This window comes from Oncorhynchus nerka, linkage group LG27 (genome assembly GCF_034236695.1).
Source record: "Oncorhynchus nerka isolate Pitt River linkage group LG27, Oner_Uvic_2.0, whole genome shotgun sequence".
Classification (NCBI taxonomy): domain Eukaryota; kingdom Metazoa; phylum Chordata; class Actinopteri; order Salmoniformes; family Salmonidae; genus Oncorhynchus; species Oncorhynchus nerka.
The window spans coordinates 96,787,733-96,807,605 of NC_088422.1; the positions used below are offsets into that span (position 1 = coordinate 96,787,733).

The 19,873-nt window shown below is 43.5% G+C and overlaps 1 protein-coding gene across 1 annotated transcript in view; it reads right to left on the reverse strand.

The window, feature by feature from the left end:
• The window catches only part of lingo1b (leucine rich repeat and Ig domain containing 1b), a 31,984-nt gene extending 12,359 nt beyond the window's left edge, over window positions 1-19,625 (reverse strand). Inside the window, exon 1 of the mRNA XM_065012387.1 lies at window positions 19,344-19,625. Within this exon, the coding sequence (XP_064868459.1) occupies window positions 19,344-19,355 (12 nt within the window). The 5' untranslated portion in view covers window positions 19,356-19,625. The remainder of the gene's footprint in view (window positions 1-19,343) is intronic.
• Window positions 19,626-19,873: the final 248 nt, after the last annotated feature.

Below are 19,873 nucleotides of genomic sequence, written 5' to 3' on the forward strand. Positions count from 1 at the left end.
TCCTGTGAAAATACATTACAGAGAGAATGGTTACAGGATATTTTACTGTATTATGTAATTCACTTGCAAAAGTTTGTATTTTTATTTGTTATTTTATATGGGGCAGAAATAAATCAAACAATGTAATTGAAATAACCCTTAAAATTAAAATGACAAGAGAACCCATTACCAATGTTGCTTTCTGTCTCAAATCACTTTGCCTGTTTGTATTGGAGTTCAGTGCATGATCTCATTTCTTTCCACTTTGGAGGAAATTCAACCCATAAAAACAGGAAATTCAACCCCTCTCTCCACCTCCCTCTCTCTCTGTTTCCATCTCCATCTCTCTCTCCCTGCCTCTCTCCTTGTTTCCATCTCTCTCTCCCTGCCTCTCTCTCTGTTTCCATCTCTCTCTCCCTGCCTCTCTCCCTGTTTCCATCTCTCTCTCCCTGCCTCTCTCTCCCTGTCTCTCCATCCCCCTCTCCCTGCCTCTCTCCCTGTTTCCATCTCTCTCTCCCTGCCTCTCTCCACCTCCCTCTCTCTCTGTTTCCATCTCCATCTCTCTCTCCCTGCCTCTCTCCCTGTTTCCATCTCTCTCCCTGCCTCTCTCCACCTCCCTCTCTCTCTGTTTCCATCTCCATCTCTCTCTCCCTGCCTCTCTCCCTGTTTCCATCTCTCTCCCTGCCTCTCTCCCTGTCTCTCCATCCCCCTCTCCCTGCCTCTCTCCCTGTCTCTCCATCCCTCTCTCCCTGTCTCCACCTCCCTCTCTCCCTGTCTCTCCATCCCTCACTCCCTGTCTCTACCTCCCTCTCTCCCTGTCTCTCCATCCCTCTCTCCCTGCCTCTCTCCCTGTCTCTCCATCCCCCTCTCCCTGCCTCTCTCCCTGTCTCTCCATCCCCCTCTCCCTGCCTCTCTCCCTGTCTCTCCATCCCTCTCTCCCTGTCTCCACCTCCCTCTCTCCCTGTCTCTCCATCCCTCTCTCCCTGTCTCCACCTCCCTCTCTCCCTGTCTCTCCATCCCTCTCTCCCTGTCTCTACCTCCCTCTCTCCATGTCTCTCCATCTCTCTCTCCCTGCCTCTCTCCCTGTCTTTCCATCCCTCTCTCCCTGTCTCTCCATCCCTCTCTCCCTGTCTCTACCTCCCTCTCTCCCTGTCTCCACCTCCCTCTCTCCCTGTCTCTACCTCCCTCTCTCCCTGTCTCTCTATACCTCTCTCCCTGTCTCTCCATCCCTCTCTCCATCCCTCTCTCCCTGTCTCTCCATCCCTCTCTCCGTCTCTCCATCTCTCTCTCCCTGTCTCTCCATCCCTCTCTCCGTCTCTCCACCTCCCTCTCTCCCTGTCTCTCCATCCCTGTCTCTCCATCCCTCTCTCCATGTCCTCTTAATAATGACCTTGGGAGGAAGCACAGTGGACCTTCCTCGTCTTCCTCTCTCCTGCAGTTGTAGGACTGCTAGCCCTTTCCTCTCTGGACCTCTCGTTCTCATCACATTCTGACACATTTTTCTCTCTACCATCCGTCCCCTCCTCTCTCTCCTGTAAGATGCAGCTGAGCAAGGAAGCTGGTTATCACAGGGAGTGGTCCACTTACACTGTGAATGTCTACACATTCCCTGTCTATACAGAACCACATAGAACCATGACTACATGGAACTCTATTCCACATCAAGTAACTCATGCAAGCGGTACATTTTTATTTAAAAAAAGAGATAAAAAACACACCTTATGGAACAGCGGGGACTGTGAAGAAACACAAACAGGCACAGACACATGCACACACACACACACGATAACACAATTGTGTATTGTAGATATGTGGTAGTAGAGTAGTGGCCTGAGGGCACACACTTAATGTGTTGTGGATGTATTGTAATGATTTTTAAATTGTATAATTCCCTTAATTTTGCTGGACCCCAGGAAGAGTAGCTGCTGTCTTGCTTCTTAATAAATCCAAATACTATTCTATGACCTATGAGCCTAATTTTTCAAGGTTAACTATTCAAGGCTAACTATTCAAGGCTAACTATTCAATGCCAACTATTCAAGGCTAACTATTCAATGCTAACTATTCAAGGCTAACTATTCAATGCTAACTATTCAAGGCTAACTATTCAATGCTAACTATTCAAGGCTAACTATTCAATGCCAACTATTCAAGGCTTAATATTCAAGGCTTAATATTCAAGGCTAACTATTCAATGCTAACTATTCAATGCCAACTATTCAAGGCCTAATATTCAATGCTAACTATTCAATGCTAACTATTCAATGCTAACTATTCAATGCCAACTATTCAAGGCCTAATATTCAAGGCTAACTATTCAATGCTAACTTTTCAATGCTAACTATTCAAGGCTTAATATTCAAGGCTAACTTTTCAATGCTAACTATTCAAGGCTTAATATTCAAGGCTAATTATTCAATGCTAACTATTCAAGGCTTAATATTCAAGGCTTAATATTCAAGGCTAACTATTCAAGGCTAACTATTCAATGCTAACTATTCAAGGCTAACTATTCAATGCTAACTATTCAAGGCTTAATATTCAAGGCTTAATATTCAAGGCTAACTATTCAAGGCTAACTATTCAATGCTAACTATTCAAGGCTAACTATTCAATGCTAACTATTCAAGGCTAACTATTCAATGCTAACTATTCAAGGCTTAATATTCAAGGCTAACTATTCAATGCTAACTATTCAAGGCTTAATATTCAAGGCTAACTATTTTTTTTTTTCATTTAATCTTTATTTAACCAGGTAGGCCAGTTGAGAACAAGTTCTCATTTACAACTGCGACCTGGCCAAGATAAAGCAAAGCAGTGTGACACAAACAACACCACAGAGTTACACATGGAATAAACAAACATACAGTCAATAACACAATAGAAAAAGTCTATATACAGTGTGTGCAAATGGCGTGAGGAGGTACGGCAATAAATAAGGCAAAGTAGCAAAGTAATTACAACTTAGCAAATTAACACTGGAGTGATAGATGTGCAGATGATAATGTGCAAGTAGAAATACTGGTGTACAAAGAGAAAAACAGTCAATAAAAACAATATGGGGGATGAGGCGGGTAGATTGGATGGGCTATTTACAGATGCGCTATTTACAGATGGGCTGTTTACAGATGGGCTATTTACAGATGGGCTATTTACAGATGGGCTGTGCATCGATCGGTAAGCTGCTCAGATAGCTGATGCTTAAAGTTAGTGAGGGAGATAGAAGTCTCCAACTTCAGCGATTTTTGCAATTCTTTCCAGTCATTGGCAGCAGAGAACTGAAAGGAAAGGCGGTCAAAGGAGATGTTTGCTTTGGCGTTGACCAGTGAGATATTCCTGCTGGCGTGCTACGGGTGGGTGTTGTTAATATGACCAGTGACTTTTCAAGGCTAACTATTCAATGCTAACTATTCAATGCTAACTATTCAAGGCCAGCTATTCAATGTTTAATATTCAAGGCTATCTATTCAAAGAAAACTATTCAAGGCAAAATATTCCAAACTAACGATAGCAAACAACCTTTACACAACATACTATAGATGAGACAACTTGGCTTATTGTGGCAGCTGTGCAAATAAGGATAGTTGTCAATCATTCACTACATGTTTTCAATCATTCACAACACATGAAGTATGAAGGATTTTCTTTGACTTTGTAACAGAGAAATGGGAACACTGTCAGCACGCAACATATTTCCACATTTCCACACAAAACGCAAACAACATGTTGGACGTTGTTATTTCTCTTCCCCTTCCACACAAATTGGTAACATAGTGACTGACCTTCAAGGCAAGAAAAATATTGATTTTACAGGCAGCAATTCTGCTATGCTGGGCATCAACACTGTAGATGTTAATGCCTATCAGTGAAAACCAGGGTATTAAAAGAGGTTGATACTTCTAATTGATACTTTCCTGCTTCAAAATTCCTTTACCAAATTACTCAAATTATTGGACCAAAGAATACTTAGAGACAGTTGTTAAAATGAATCCCATCTAAATAAATCAAAAGGTCTGTCAAAGGTACTGACACATGAAGTGTAACCAATAAGTCAGGTTGGGTAAGCCTCACATCTCAATGATGCTGTAATATCATGAAGCTAATGAGTTAGCCTCACATCTCAATGATACTATAATACCATGAAGCTAATGAGTTAGCCTCACATCTCAATGATACTATAATACCATGAAGCTAATGAGTTAGCCTCACATCTTAATGATACTGTAATATCATGAAGCTAATGAGTTAGCCTCACATGTCAATGATGCTGTAATATCATGAAGCTAATGAGTTAGCCTCACATCTCAATGATACTGTAAGACCATGAAGCTAATGAGTTAGCCTCACATCTCAATGATACTGTAATACCATGAAGCTAATGAGTTAGCCTCACATCTCAATGATACTGTAATACCATGAAGCTAATGAGTTAGCCTCACATCTCAATGATACTGTAATACCATGAAGCTAATGAGTTAGCCTCACATCTCAATGATACTGTAATACCATGAAGCTAATGAGTTAGCCTCACATCTTAATGATACTGTAATATCATGAAGCTAATGAGTTAGCCTCACATCTCAATGATACTGTAATATCATGAAGCTAATGAGTTAGCCTCACATCTCAATGATACTGTAATACCATGAAGCTAATGAGTTAGCCTCACATCTCAATGATACTGTATAATACCATGAAGCTAATGAGTTAGCCTCACATCTCAATGATGCTGTAATATCATGAAGCTAATGAGTTAGCCTCACATCTCAATGATACTGTAATACCATGAAGCTAATGAGTTAGCCTCACATCTCAATGATACTGTAATACCATGAAGCTAATGAGTTAGCCTCACATCTCAATGATACTATAATACCATGAAGCTAATGAGTTAGCCTCACATCTCAATGATGCTGTAATATCATGAAGCTAATGAGTTAGCCTCACATCTCAATGATACTGTAATACCATGAAGCTAATGAGTTAGCCTCACATCTCAATGATACTGAAGCTAATACCATGAAGCTAATGAGTTAGCCTCACATCTCAATGATACTGTAATACCATGAAGCTAATGAGTTAGCCTCTCAATGATACTGTACATCTCAATCTCAATGATACTGTAATACCATGAAGCTAATGAGTTAGCCTCACATCTCAATGATACTGTAATACCATGAAGCTAATGAGTTAGCCTCACATCTCAATGATACTGTAATACCATGAAGCTAATGAGTTAGCCTCACATCTCAATGATACTGTAATACCATGAAGCTAATAAGGGTAAAGCAGTTGGCATCCCAATACATTCAATTTAAAATGGAAACGGAAACAACTGGTTTTTTTATGCTCTGATCTTTATTTTTAGTCTAAAACGACCCACCTTTGATGTTCCGTTTGACTACTCTAAGATTTAGATCAAAGCTTTGAGTTTTTGACAGCTGAGAATCTGTTAAGAGTTGACGTACGGAAAAAAACTCTGGACACCTTGATGTTGAAATACTGTAAAAGAGACACTTCTCAGACAGATTGAGCCAAAATCAATAAATATTCTCAAATTTCACAAACCATCACAACAAAGATAATTTCAAAGCATTTCAACATTTTCAAAATACTGTCAAAAGTGTAGGCTACATACTGTAGATTGCGTAAAATGAAAAGCTGGGTGCTATTAAGTACTTGATAAAAGTAAACTTAGCATGTGTAGCAGGTTGATTTTACATGAGAAATGAAGTAAATTAGAGCTCATTGATGACTTAGAACTGTCTCGTCTGTCTTCTCTTATCTAATTCAACAGACTCTCGCCTGCAGCACATCTGTGCTCCCCTCCTCCAGGGACATGGGGTGCATCTCAATGCTCTTTCAGGGGAGCTTTTCAGACATGGGGTTGCATCTCAAGGCTTCCTTTTCTGTGCTCTTTTCCCTCATTACCACAAACAGATGAAGGGATTGAATAGGTATACATTATACACTTATTTAACCTGTGTTAGACCATGCCCCTTTTACTAGTGCCTACCACAAAGGGGGGAAAAGACAAAAGACTAGGTATCAGCCATCATGACGACTCCACCTAGACCTCCAACAGGAGCCTGTTCCAATGGGCCTTTCCCCCCTTTAAAACAGTGATGGATATGCTAATGAGATTTGAGTGACAGCTGATTGAAAGGGAGCGATCCAAGTGGAGGGAAGATTGCTGCTGGGAAATGTGGGAGATCCGAGCAGGCACATCTACTCTAGAGAGAACACACAAAACAAGGGGATAAAATATACAGGCTATATACAGGGCTCCAACCACACAACACAAATCAAATCAAATGTTATTTGTCACATGCGCCAAATTCAGTACAACAAGTGTAGACTTTACCGTGAAATGCTTACCTACGAGCCTTTTCCAAACAATGCAGTTCAAAATAAAGAACATTAACAAATAGATAAAAATGTAACAGTAACACAATAAAATAACATTAATGAGGCTATATACAGGCTATATACAAGTAGTACCGGTACTGAGTCAGTGTACCAGGGTACGAGGTTGTATTGTTGTAATATGTACATGTAGGTTTGTTTAGGTGAAAGCCTCCCCAGCTGCTACTGGACTGAAAGGTGATCTCAGTTCTAATTCATGTTTTACTCCAACGGTTTCAACGTCCTGGTTGTATTATGTACATGTAGGTTTGTTTAGGTGAAAGCCTCCCCAGCTGCTACTGGACTGAAAGGTGATCTCAGTTCTAATTCATGTTTTACTCCAACGGTTTCAACGTCCTGGTTGTATTATGTACATGTAGGTTTGTTTAGGTGAAAGCCTCCCCAGCTGCTACTGGACTGAAAGGTGATCTCAGTTCTAATTCATGATTTACTCCAACGGTTTCAACATCCTGGTTGCTTGTCTATGTTATTGGATTGGGACTATTTTAGGCGCCTGTCTTTTTCTCTAATGTATGTGTACCATGGGAGGAACTGCCAGAGCAAGAACTACAATTGGTTACTGGATCTCAGACACAGAACACTTGGAAAGACTGTCCGCTACCATGGCAACCAGACAGCAGTTGGTCCCAATAGTCTAAAGAGGCTTCCTCGTCTCCTTTTCTCGGCTGATCTGACAACATGTGGAAAGTGAAAGCTAAGTATTGAATGCCTCCATACCATGATTGCTTTCACTTTTTCCAGTCAGCGCTGGTGTAGGAAAGGAGAAGAAGACGTTTTATACTACGACCACATTGGGATTCCCCCGTGGGCTGATTTGTTAGGGCACAATGTCACAGCACATCCAGACAGAAATGGAGTGTTAATAGAAGAGCCATTGTTCTCTGTCTTGCAGAATAGGGGATTTTACCAGCTTTGCAAATTGTTTCTATCTGCAGCCTTGAATCCCACAGAATAAGCCCTTGCACACTGAAGTGAAGATAGCAAAACTAGGCAGGGGGGATTCGAAGAGCTGAGCTCCTACCAGAGAGCTTGTGTTATACCTTTTGATTCAGAAATAATATCTTGATATGCTCTTCAAGTTAATGGTTTCCCCATTATGATAACATGTTTCAAGGTCAATGGCAAATTATTACTACTAATAAGAGAAATGGTGTGCCTGGTTAATCCACAGGCCATGTTAAAATATACTCAGGTGATATTTGGGTGTCTGTGCATCTGAAGACACAGGGACCCCGAAAATGTCCCCCAAGTGGCCCCTTCTCATGTAGGCTAATTCTCCATCATTTAAATACTCTGAATGTGACTTTTTAGTGTAAATTACGGATTACTTTGTAGAATTAACAACAAAACAATATGTGGTTACTGTTAATCGGTGGAGGCTCCTCAGAGGAGGAAGGGGAGGACCATCTTCCTCAGTGAAATTTCTTACAAATAAAATCATTAGAAACATTTAAAAGTTATAATGTTTAGATAAAGCTATGCAAACTATATTCATATGTCACCAAACAATTGCAATGAAGGTCTACAGTAACGTCAACAGTACTGTCTGGTGTAGCACCATGGTGTAGCACCATGGTGTAGCCGGAGGACAGCTAGCTTCCGTCCTCCTCTCACTAAATTGACTTCAATACAAAACCTAGGAGGCTCATAGGCCTCACCCCCTTAAACATACATGGTAATTATGACCACTTCCGGAGTACGTCCTGCAACCAATCAAAGCTTTTGCAGCATGAATTGACATGTTGTTCATCCAAACACAGAATTATAATCAGAGAATTAACCTAGTGTTGTATTGGGATTGTGCCACAGAGCATTATGGGGGTTCAATGTGTTGAGAAGCTTTGTGACATTGTTGGATAGAGATGAAAAGTGATATTTGAGCATTTTGGGGATATTATTCAATTCAAATGAGTTTTTTTCAAATTACAGGAAACGGAGGAGGTATATTATACATTATTTTCTTGGTTTTAAAACTACATTTTTGTGTCCAGTTAGTGCAATTTATTTTAAAAATTAAAATAACATTAGCCTTACTAACGTCAGTAGCTAGCTAGCTATCAGCGTGAGTGTGCGGTTTTCTCCACCAGAATGGTAGAATGGCCAACACTGGCGAAAATGTTGTGGACTTTTTGTTGAAGAACCCCTTTCATTCTCTGGGCTACACAGAAAAGGTGCCAATTTAAAGTAAAGGTTGACCTCTGACCTCTGTTCAAAACCAACTGGTTTCAAAAGTACAGCTGGTTAAACAGGGAGCCTGTCATAAAAGCCTGTATTGCTAGCCCGCTTTTTGGAAAGTCTGAGCCTTGGTCGAAAGGTGGGTACAGTGACCTGAAGAACATCGATCGTTCAGCTAAACGGCAAAACAAAAGCAGGGAGCATATAAATGCCCACATCAGATTCAAGCTTCTGGGAAAAAGCTGCGTGGATAGAGGACATGGGGAAAGGGAAAGTTCTGCCAACAAGAGCAACTACAAGGAGCTTTCAGAGGTAATTGCACTTTACAATGTTTTACTTGCTGAACATATCAATACGTTATCGACTGTCTTTTCTGGGATGACGAAAAACAATTCCAAATGATTAGATAACTTCCATCGCATCATCCAAAAAATGTTGATTAAAGAGAGCTGTTGAGAGCCTCAAGTAGGCTTTCCCCTTTCCTCCGGTATTTACTTAGCCTAAGATGATAACACATAATCACTTAGGTTAAAATAATACGTCTTTGACGATTTTGGAAATACACTGTCGTTTCCGTGCAGTCCGCTCCTATACCGTGGGTCTCCCATCCTCCTCCATTTGTCAAGTCACCAGCCTCCACTGCTGTTAATCTATGCCTCTGTCATGCTTATCCATTGTACTTGGCCCTACAAGGAGGTCCCACCACTACCACCAATAGGCCTGCTCCAATGTACAGTACATAGGGTCTAGTACGTAAGACGTCTTATGTAATTAGCTACACTCTGTTCTAATACCCTGTTGTGTTGAAGGAACTGGAACACACCAGATGAAGAATACCTGAAATGTGAAAAACCCAAATAGAATATCTGGTCTGTAAGAACATCAGCTCGTTATGTAATGTGCAGAAAATGGTGCTGCATGACACATCCCTGTACGAGTGCTGAACACATTGTAATGGTCGCTGTTCGGTTGGTTTCACTTCATTTGGGTGCTTTGTTCTGTATGAAATGACTTGCGGTGCAAAGCCTCTGCGCTGAGTCTAATTGGTCATATTTCCACACAGATCTGTCTCTCTCTGCTCTGACTGAATGTCTAATAATAATTCTGTAAAGGGATGCTTCTTTCCTCATTAACACCATTCCTCTTGGAAATTCCCCGCTATAGCAGCAGCCTAAGCTGGTAATTACACAAACCTTTTCCCCTCTGTATCAACCGGGATCCAAGTTTCCAGTAGAATTGAAAACTGTGGCTCAATGCAATCCTGAAGGCAATTTTCCACCGGCCAAGCTTCTTAAGGCCCTTTATGGACAGCACAATGGGCGATTCTGGGAGATTCTTTTTTCATCCCAAATCGCCCGTATAATAATTACCACCAGCTATCTTCGTTCTCATATTCATTTAGCTGATATAGCTCACTCTAGCCAATACTTCCCCTAAATATTCACAGTGACAATTACAACAAATGGGCAGGAGGAGTGTTAAATCAGTAGCCCACACTTTGTTTTTGAATATGCAAAGATCACTGCATTATAGAGCCGGTGGAGTGTAGGAGTCAGAGGGAGAATCAAACCACATCCTCCACCATGCCTGGATCAGATTTTACATAAAGCTGTTATGATTACATTTAAATGGGAGAGGCTGCTGCAGCGAAGCGCCACTGTGACCTTGTGAATACATTTGTCTGATCTGTCTGTCTGTCTGTCTGTCTGTCTGTCTGTCTGTCTGTCTGTCTGTCTGTCTGTCTGTCTGTCTGTCTGTCTGTCTGTCTGTCTGTCTGTCTGTCTGTCTGTCTGTCTGTCTGTCTGTCTGTCTGTCTGTCTGTCTGTCTGTCTGTCTGTCTGTCTGTCTGTCTGTCTGTCTGTCTGTCTGTCTGTCTGTCTGTCTGTCTGTCTGTCTGTCTGTCTGTCTGTCTGTCTGTCTGTCTGTCTGTCTGTCTGTCTGTCTGTCTGTCTGTCTGTCTGTCTGTCTGTCTGTCTGTCTGTCTGTCTGTCTGTCTGTCTGTCTGTCTGTCTGTCTGTCTGTCTGTCTGTCTGTCTGTCTGTCTGTCTGTCTGTCTGTCTGTCTGAGAGCAAGATTGAGTAGGCTACCCCATGACTGATCTGATCTGATCTGTCTGTCTGTCTGTCTGTCTGTCTGTCTGTCTGTCTGTCTGTCTGTCTGTCTGTCTGTCTGTCTGTCTGTCTGTCTGTCTGTCTGTCTGTCTGTCTGTCTGTCTGTCTGTCTGTCTGTCTGTCTGTCTGTCTGTCTGTCTGTCTGTCTGTCTGTCTGTCTGTCTGTCTGTCTGTCTGTCTGTCTGTCTGTCTGTCTGTCTGTCTGTCTGTCTGTCTGTCTGTCTGTCTGTCTGTCTGTCTGTCTGTCTGTCTGTCTGTCTGTCTGTCTGTCTGTCTGTCTGTCTGTCTGTCTGTCTGTCTGTCTGTCTGTGTCTGTCTGTCTCACCCATCCCTCCCGCCTGCACGCGGTCTACATGTGGTCCGACCGTCTTAACGGTCCCTGACAGGAAGGAACCATTACATATTTAGAATCTTAATTTGAGCAACTTTGCTACAGCAGGAAAATAATCCTGCAGCAACAGGAAGTGTGAATTATTATGTGGATTAGAATTCATGGATATTTTTGTACTGGCTGATAGATTTTTCGTTCGGGAAAATCAAGTCTGAAATTTATAGAAACTTTTAAACCTTGAATACACAACCATTTTTATTTCAATAAACATTTTCAGCAATAAAAGTGTGACCAAATTAAGATCCTACATCTGTTTACTGCAATGCTGTGGTTTCAGCAGCATCCTTAACACTCTCCCCGTTGAGATTATAATCCATCCTTCCACATCACTATTACAGCATTCTGTAGCTTCATTCACCCTCTGACTTCCCCCCATATCTCACGGAGGACTAGTGTACAGGACAGGCAGACTAAATATCCTTGGCACAGACTTGATTTACATGAAAAGCTACTGCTCACAACAGGGTCACACAACGTAAGAGATGGGCGGTGTGGATGGACTGTTGAACAGGAAGTTGGCCTACAGTGTACATGTTCATCTATAGATCTGTTGTTTTTGCGTGTCAAGAGTTGAACTAGTAATGGCTTGTTGATGACTTGCATTCTATTCCGTCTTGTGTGCAACAGAAGTGGGGCTAGTGAACCGCCTCACTACTGTAATGACCAGTCAGACCACCAGAGAGACTGTGTGCAGCCATCGTCTGCATTGTCCTCAACCTTAACCACTATTTGGTTTTCCATCCTGTTAAAAGCCAAATAGGGCGCTATGGAGGCATCCTCTGCTAGATGGTTAAAACATTCCCATTTGAATCAAATCGATCAAAGTGCAATTATCAATCTTGGAACTGCATATAGATTGGCGTTCCCAGTGCTTACATGCTACCCAACTGTACAGACAACACAATCAATTACACAGGTTAAATGGGAGAAAGAGCCCATGGTTATTGGGTTCAGTTTAAGTACCAAGACCCTGAGGTGTACATTCAGAACAGACCCTTCATATGACCACTATAGGCCAGGAGAACAATGTAACAGCAAGGCTATAGACAATCATTATACCATGCCCTCATCTTTGTGGCATCTCTGTGTAGTCTCTGTGTAGTCTCTGTGTAGTCTGAGAGGATAAAACAGAATTATGTGTGAGACACATCTGCTTACAGAGTCAAAACAGTGATGAGTGATGACTTCCTGTCTGATATGTCACGGTTGAGCCAATCGCATGTTTAAAGACTGCAGCGGCCCACGATAGGCTCATACATCAGCGAACGGCAGGAGCCTATGAACAGTGAGTGTATTGAAACCACCAGGGGGCGCTGTGGCGCTCACACACATTGTCCTGCCTTAAGCGGTACTTAATGAACATGCTATTGCTACAGTACCTTTCTACTGCACATCATTGATATGAATGAGCCTGATATCCAGATCATGTGCGTGCTGTACTTATTATAAGGAATCACGTGTTGATATTGTGCTTGAACAGATGGGCTTGCTAAAGAATCTGTGCTTTCATTATGGCAAGACTAATTGGAGAAGAGTGTTTATGAAGGTTTTATGGATTGTTACGTTAGACCACCGACAGTAACGTGTTGCCAGGTAACCATCGTGGTTTTAATCACTCGCTCAGTCACGATGTGAAAGCCCCACATTTCATGTGACATCGATGTTCTGTAGTTTGATATCTACTGTCACCTTGTTATCGTGACACATACTGTATGTATCAACCCAAAGCTGCAGCACAAACAATAGAAACACTACTATAGACCTTCTGCTTTCCCATTTCACTCTCTGAGACCCAAACATAGATGCAAATGAAGAAAACATTTCATTACCCTGCAAAAATACCTGGAATACGCTTCTGATTATCAAAATGTTGTTGTGGTTTTTTTCAAGTTTGTAGAATTTTCTGGAAATGTTGCAACATTTGTCTTAAATGGGAGAAAAATGTGTGGTAAGAAAACTGTGAAATTCTATTAAAATCACATCAAAATGGAGCAAAAGCATTTACATGTGAAGGGAAACATTGTGTAATGATACTGTATCTACATCTGAAATATTTTGTCTGAAATAGCCAAATTGATCAACTTTACAAATTCCATTATTTTTCTTATTTTGCGATCAAAAGCATACACTATTAAATAGTCCCCTGCAAAACACCAGTCTCAACGTCAACAGTGAAGAGGCGACTCCGGGATGCTGGCCTTCTAGGTAGAGTTCCTCTGTCCAGTCTCAACGTCAACAGTGAAGAGGCGACTCCGGGATGCTGGCCTTCTAGGTAGAGTGCCTCTGTCCAGTCTCAACGTCAACAGTGAAGAGGCGACTCCGGGATGCTGGCCTTCTAGGTAGAGTGCCTCTGTCCAGTCTCAACGTCAACAGTGAAGAGGCGACTCCGGGATGCTGGCCTTCTAGGTAGAGTGCCTCTGTCCAGTCTCAACGTCAACAGTGAAGAGGCGACTCCGGGATGCTGGCCTTCTAGGTAGAGTTCCTCTGTCCAGTCTCAACATCAACAGTGAAGAGGCGACTCCGGGATGCTGGCCTTCTAGGCAGAGTTCCTCTGTCCAGTCTCAACGTCAACAGTGAAGAGGCGACTCCGGGATGCTGGCCTTCTAGGTAGAGTTCCTCTGTCCAGTCTCAACGTCAACAGTGAAGAGGCGACTCCGGGATGCTGGCCTTCTAGGTAGAGTGCCTCTGTCCAGTCTCAACGTCAACAGTGAAGAGGCGACTCCGGGATGCTGGCCTTCTAGGTAGAGTTCCTCTGTCCAGTCTCAACGTCAACAGTGAAGAGGCGACTCCGGGATGCTGGCCTTCTAGGTAGAGTTCCTCTGCCCAGTCTCAACGTCAACAGTGAAGAGGCGACTCCGAGATGCTGGCCTTCTAGGTAGAGTTCCTCTGTCCAGTCTCAACGTCAACAGTGAAGAGGCGACTCCGGGATGCTGGCCTTCTAGGTAGAGTTCCTCTGTCCAGTCTCAACGTCAACAGTGAAGAGGCGACTCCGAGATGCTGGCCTTCTAGGTAGAGTTCCTCTGTCCAGTCTCAACGTCAACAGTGAAGAGGCGACTCCGGGATGCTGGCCTTCTAGGTAGAGTTCCTCTGTCCAGTCTCAACGTCAACAGTGAAGAGGCGACTCCGGGATGCTGGTCTTCTGGGTAGAGTTCCTCTGTCCAGTCTCAACGTCAACAGTGAAGAGGCGACTCCGGGATGCTGGCCTTCTAGGTAGAGTTCCTCTGTCCAGTCTCAATGTCAACAGTGAAGAGGCGACTCCGGGATGCTGGCCTTCTAGGCAGAGTTGCAAAGACAAAGACATATCTCAGACTGGCCAATAAAAATAAAATATTAAGATGGGCAAAAGAACACAGACACTGGACAGAGGAACTCTGCCTACAAGGCCAGCATCCCGGAGTCGCTTCTACACTGTCGACGTTGAGACTGGACAGAGGAACTCTACCTAGAAGGCCAGCATCCCGGAGTCGCCTCTTCACTGTCGACGTTGAGACTGGACAGAGGAACTCTGCCTACAAGGCCAGCATCCCGGAGTCGCCTCTTCACTGTCGACGTTGAGACTGGACAGAGGAACTCTGCCTACAAGGCCAGCATCCCGGAGTCACCTCTTCACTGTCGACGTTGAGACTGGACAGAGGAACTCTGCCTACAATGCCAGCATCCCGGAGTCACCTCTTCACTGTCGACGTTGAGACTGGACAGAGGAACTCTGCCTAGAAGGCCAGCATCCCGGAGTCACCTCTTCACTGTCGACGTTGAGACTGGACAGAGGAACTCTGCCTACAAGGCCAGCATCCCGGAGTCGCCTCTTCACTGTTGACGTTGAGACTGGACAGAGGAACTCTGCCTACAAGGCCAGCATCCCGGAGTCGCTTCTTCACTGTTGACGTTGAGACTGGACAGAGGAACTCTGCCTACAAGGCCAGCATCCCGGAGTCACCTCTTCACTGTCGACGTTGAGACTGGACAGAGGAACTCTGCCTAGAAGGCCAGCGTCACGGAGTCGCTTCTACACTGTCGACGTTGAGACTGTTGTTTTGCATAATTATTGAAGCTGCCAGTTGAGGACTTGTGAGGCGTCTGTTTCTCAAACTAGACACTCTAATGTACTTGTCCTCTTGCTCAGTTGTGCACCAGGGCCTCCCACTCCTCTTTCTATTCTGGTTAGAGCCAGTTTGCACTGTTCTGTGAAGGGAGTAGTACACAGTGTTGTACGAGATCTTCAGTTTCTTGGCAATTCTCGCATGGAATAACCTTCATTTAAAAAGACTGATGAGTTTCATAAGAAAGTTCTTTGTTTCTGGCCATTTTGAGCCTGTAATCGAACCCACAAATGCTGATGCTCCAGATACTCAACTGGTCTAAAGAAGGCCAGTTTTGTTGCTTCTTTAATCAGCACGACAGTTTTCAGCTGTGCTAACATAATTACAAAAGAGTTTTCTAATGATCAATTCGCCTTTTAACATTATAAACTTGGATTAGCTAACACAACGTACCATTGGAACACAGGAGTGATGGTTGCTGATAATGGGCCTCTGTACACCTATGTAGATATTCCATTAAAAAAACAGCCGTTTCCAGCTACAATAGTCATTTATAACATTAACAATGTCTACACTGTATTTCTGGTCAATTTGATGTTATTTTAATGGACAAAATGTTTACTTTTCTTTCAATAACAAGGACATTTCTAAGTGACCCCAAACTTTTGAACGGTGGTGTATCTTTTTGAAAGGATCACCTATTCTGGGGGTTTTCCTATGTATGTATGTATGTATGTATGTATGTGTGTATGTGTGTATGTGTGTGTGTGCGTGTGTGCGTGTGTGCGTGTGTGCGTGTGTGTGTGTGTGTGTGTGTATGTATGTATGTATGTATGTATGTAAGTTACTTTCAGTAATATTTGGTTGTCCTTTCTGGCTTCATCTGGAGAGATAACCTCCTATCTTACTTCTTTACCATATAACGAATGGTCGTCACGGCAGTATTCTAACCTCACAATCCATACGTTTTTAAAAGATATATTCATTTCTGTTATTTTGATGTGTAGAGGAGGCATCGAATTTTAGCCCTGTGTGTCAGATCAAACCTGTTTCTATCAGTATATTAATGTAGCCCTGTGTGTCAGATCAAACCCTATTCTATCAGTATATTAATGTAGCCCTGTGTGTCAGATCAAACCCTATTCTATCAGTATATTAATGTAGCCCTGTGTGTCAGATCAAACCTGTTTCTATCAGTATATTAATGTAGCCCTGTGTGTCAGATCAAACCCTATTCTATCAGTATATTAATGTAGCCCTGTGTGTCAGATCAAACCCTATTCTATCAGTATATTAATGTAGCCCTGTGTGTCAGATCAAACCTGTTTCTATCAGTATATTAATGTAGCCCTGTGTGTCAGATCAAACCCTATTCTATCAGTATATTAATGTAGCCCTGTGTGTCAGATCAAACCCTATTCTATCAGTATATTAATGTAGCCCTGTGTGTCAGATCAAACCTGTTTCTATCAGTATATTAATGTAGCCCTGTGTGTCAGATCAAACCCTATTCTATCAGTATATTAATGTAGCCCTGTGTGTCAGATCAAACCCTATTCTATCAGTATATTAATGTAGCCCTGTGTGTCAGGTCAAACCTTTCACCTTTCTTCAACATTTCCAAAGCGACCTCTATCTCAGGTTTAGATTGTTTGTTACCCTCTGTATTTTGTTCTTCATAATCATGACATATTAGAGAAGACAGGAAAAAAAGATGTCATGTAATGGCCTACAACATATGCTTGTGTAGGGGACTAGTCGGATGTGAGATGAGTGGACCATATTTCTACCGTTTCAGAGGCTGCTGATGCCAACATGTATCCTACTGACACAACAATACTACATAGAGGTACATGTGGGTCGAAGGAGATGAACTAGGTAGTGATGAAGGAGATGAACTAGGTAGTGATGAAGGAGATGAACTAGGTAGTGATGAAGGAGATGAACTAGGTAGTGATGAAGGAGATGAACTAGGTAGTGATGAAGGAGATGAACTAGGTAGTGAGGAAGGAGATGAACTAGGTAGTGATGAAGGAGATGAACTAGGTAGTGATGAAGGAGATGAACTAGGTAGTGATGAAGGAGATGAACTAGCTAGTGATGAAGGAGATGAACTAGCTAGTGATGAAGGAGATGAACTAGGTAGTGATGAAGGAGATGAACTAGGTAGTGATGAAGGAGATGAACTAGGTAGTGATGAAGGAGATGAACTAGGTAGTGTTGGATAGGATTCTTTTTTTAGATTAGGAAGCAATTTAGGAAACGTTGTATTTTTGCATCTTTGGGTCTCACAGTGTTACAAAATAGCAGTGGGGTGAAACCAGTGGAAGAGAAGTCTCTTTCCAGTCTCGCATATCTTAGGGAGCCTCGTGTACAGTAACCAACAGTGTAGTGTGTCTCTAAGCAAAAACAGCCTCAACTTCACCAGCTAGAGGTGTCAGCTAGTGGCTTGCAGGCAGCTGCTGTACTGTACTTCTATAGGAGGTAGAAGAGTCTCTATAGATTTATACTGTGTGCCAGAGCACTGCAGCCAGGCAGAATTATGAGGGATGCAAATAATGCAGGCTGGAAGGATGAAAGGATGACACACACACACACACACAAACAGACAGACAGACACACACACACAAACAGACAGACACACACATACACACACACACACAGAGAGAACGGATGAGAGGCTGGGGTGTTTGACCTACATACAAATGGGACAAAAAGCCTTCTCTGGAACCTGTGGGTGAAATGAAACACCATTCTTTCAACCCCAGAGGGAACACAGCAAATTCATTGTGATTGAATGAGGTTTGACCTCCGGAAGCAAATCAGTGTCAGGCTAGACGACGTGTTTAGGGTCTTTAGAAAGAGGCGTGCTAACAAGGACAGATTAGTTGGAGCTACAATAAGCATGGTGGTGGAGGAGCACTCAGACAGGAACACACGGCAGGCACGCTCCATCACACACACACACCCCTACACTAGCAATATGACACACCTTTAAAATACATATGGAGACAGCAGACACACCGTATACACAGACACACCGTACTCACACACAGACACACCGTACACACAGGCAGACACACCATACACACACACAGACACACCGTACTCACACACAGACACACCGTACTCACACACAGACACACCGTACACACAGGCAGACACACCGTACTCATACACAGACACACCGTACACACACAGACACAACGTACTCACACACAGACACACCGTACTCACACACAGACACACCGTACACACACACAGACACACCGTACTCACACACAGACACACCGTACACACACACAGACACACCGTACTCACACAGACACACCGTACTCACACACAGACACACCGTACTCATACACAGACACACCGTACACACACACAGACACACCGTACACACACACAGACACACCGTACACACACACAGACACACCGTACTCACACACAGACACACCGTACTCATACACAGACACACCGTACACACACACAGACACACCGTACACACACACAGACACACCGTACTCACACACAGACACACCGTACACACACACAGACACACCGTACTCACACAGACACACCGTACACACACACAGACACACCGTACACACACAGACACACCATACTCACACACCGTACTCACACACAAACACACCGTACACACACACAAACACACCGTACACACACACAAACACACCGTAAACACACATAGACACATCGTACACTCACACAGACACCCCGTACTCACACACAGACACGGTACACAGACACACCGTACACACACAACATACAGATACAAACTGGTGCACAAATGCAAACACACACACACACACATACCATACACACACACACGCACACCATACACACACACACACACACACACACACACACACACACACACACACACACACACACACACACACACACACACACACACACACACACACACAGTAGCCAACATGTATCCTCTTACACATTTAAATAAATGGCAGCGTCCAGGTGACAGAACAAACCTGGTCCTGAATCCTATTCAGTAGAATGATCATTGAACATTCCCTCCCTCTCTCTCTCTCTCTCGCTCTCCCTTTCCCCCTTTCAATACGTACCATTTGTCCAGACAAATATTTTTCTGCCAATTCTGCCCCACCAATGCACCATGATGAGCCTGCCTCTATGGCTCAGTGCTGGAAACCCACAGAACAGACAGAGGAGGCTACTTACCAGGACCGTCATGCACAGAATTCTAATTTAAGCTGCTCCACGTTGCCAAGGAAATCCAAAATGCCTCAGAGAGCAGGGCAGAGATTGAAGAGGCCATTGAAAGGAGGATTCAAAGGGAGAAATGGGATACCCGAGGCGAGATAAAAGGAGGTGAGTCCCCGGTGAGGAGCATGGGAGATGCCTGGGTCCTCCAGATGCTCTAAATCCACCTCCACTGATAGGCTTGCATGTAAACACAGGCTCCGGTGTCTCAGACACTCTAACATACATGCTGCACCGAGCTGAGTGAGACAGAGAGTGGGAGAGGGGAGAGAGGGAGAGGGGAGAGAGATAGAGGGGAGAGAGATAGAGGGGAGAGAGATAGAGGGAGGGGCCGCTGCTGAGCAAGGTGCAGGGAGGAGCTGCAATGCATTGGGAGGGAGGGAGGGAGGGAGGGAGGGATGGAGGGATGCTCTCTGATTGCATTGGCGATATGTTATGCTGTTTGCTTGAACGTCCCCATTTCCAGCTTGATTCAAATTAGCTGGGGA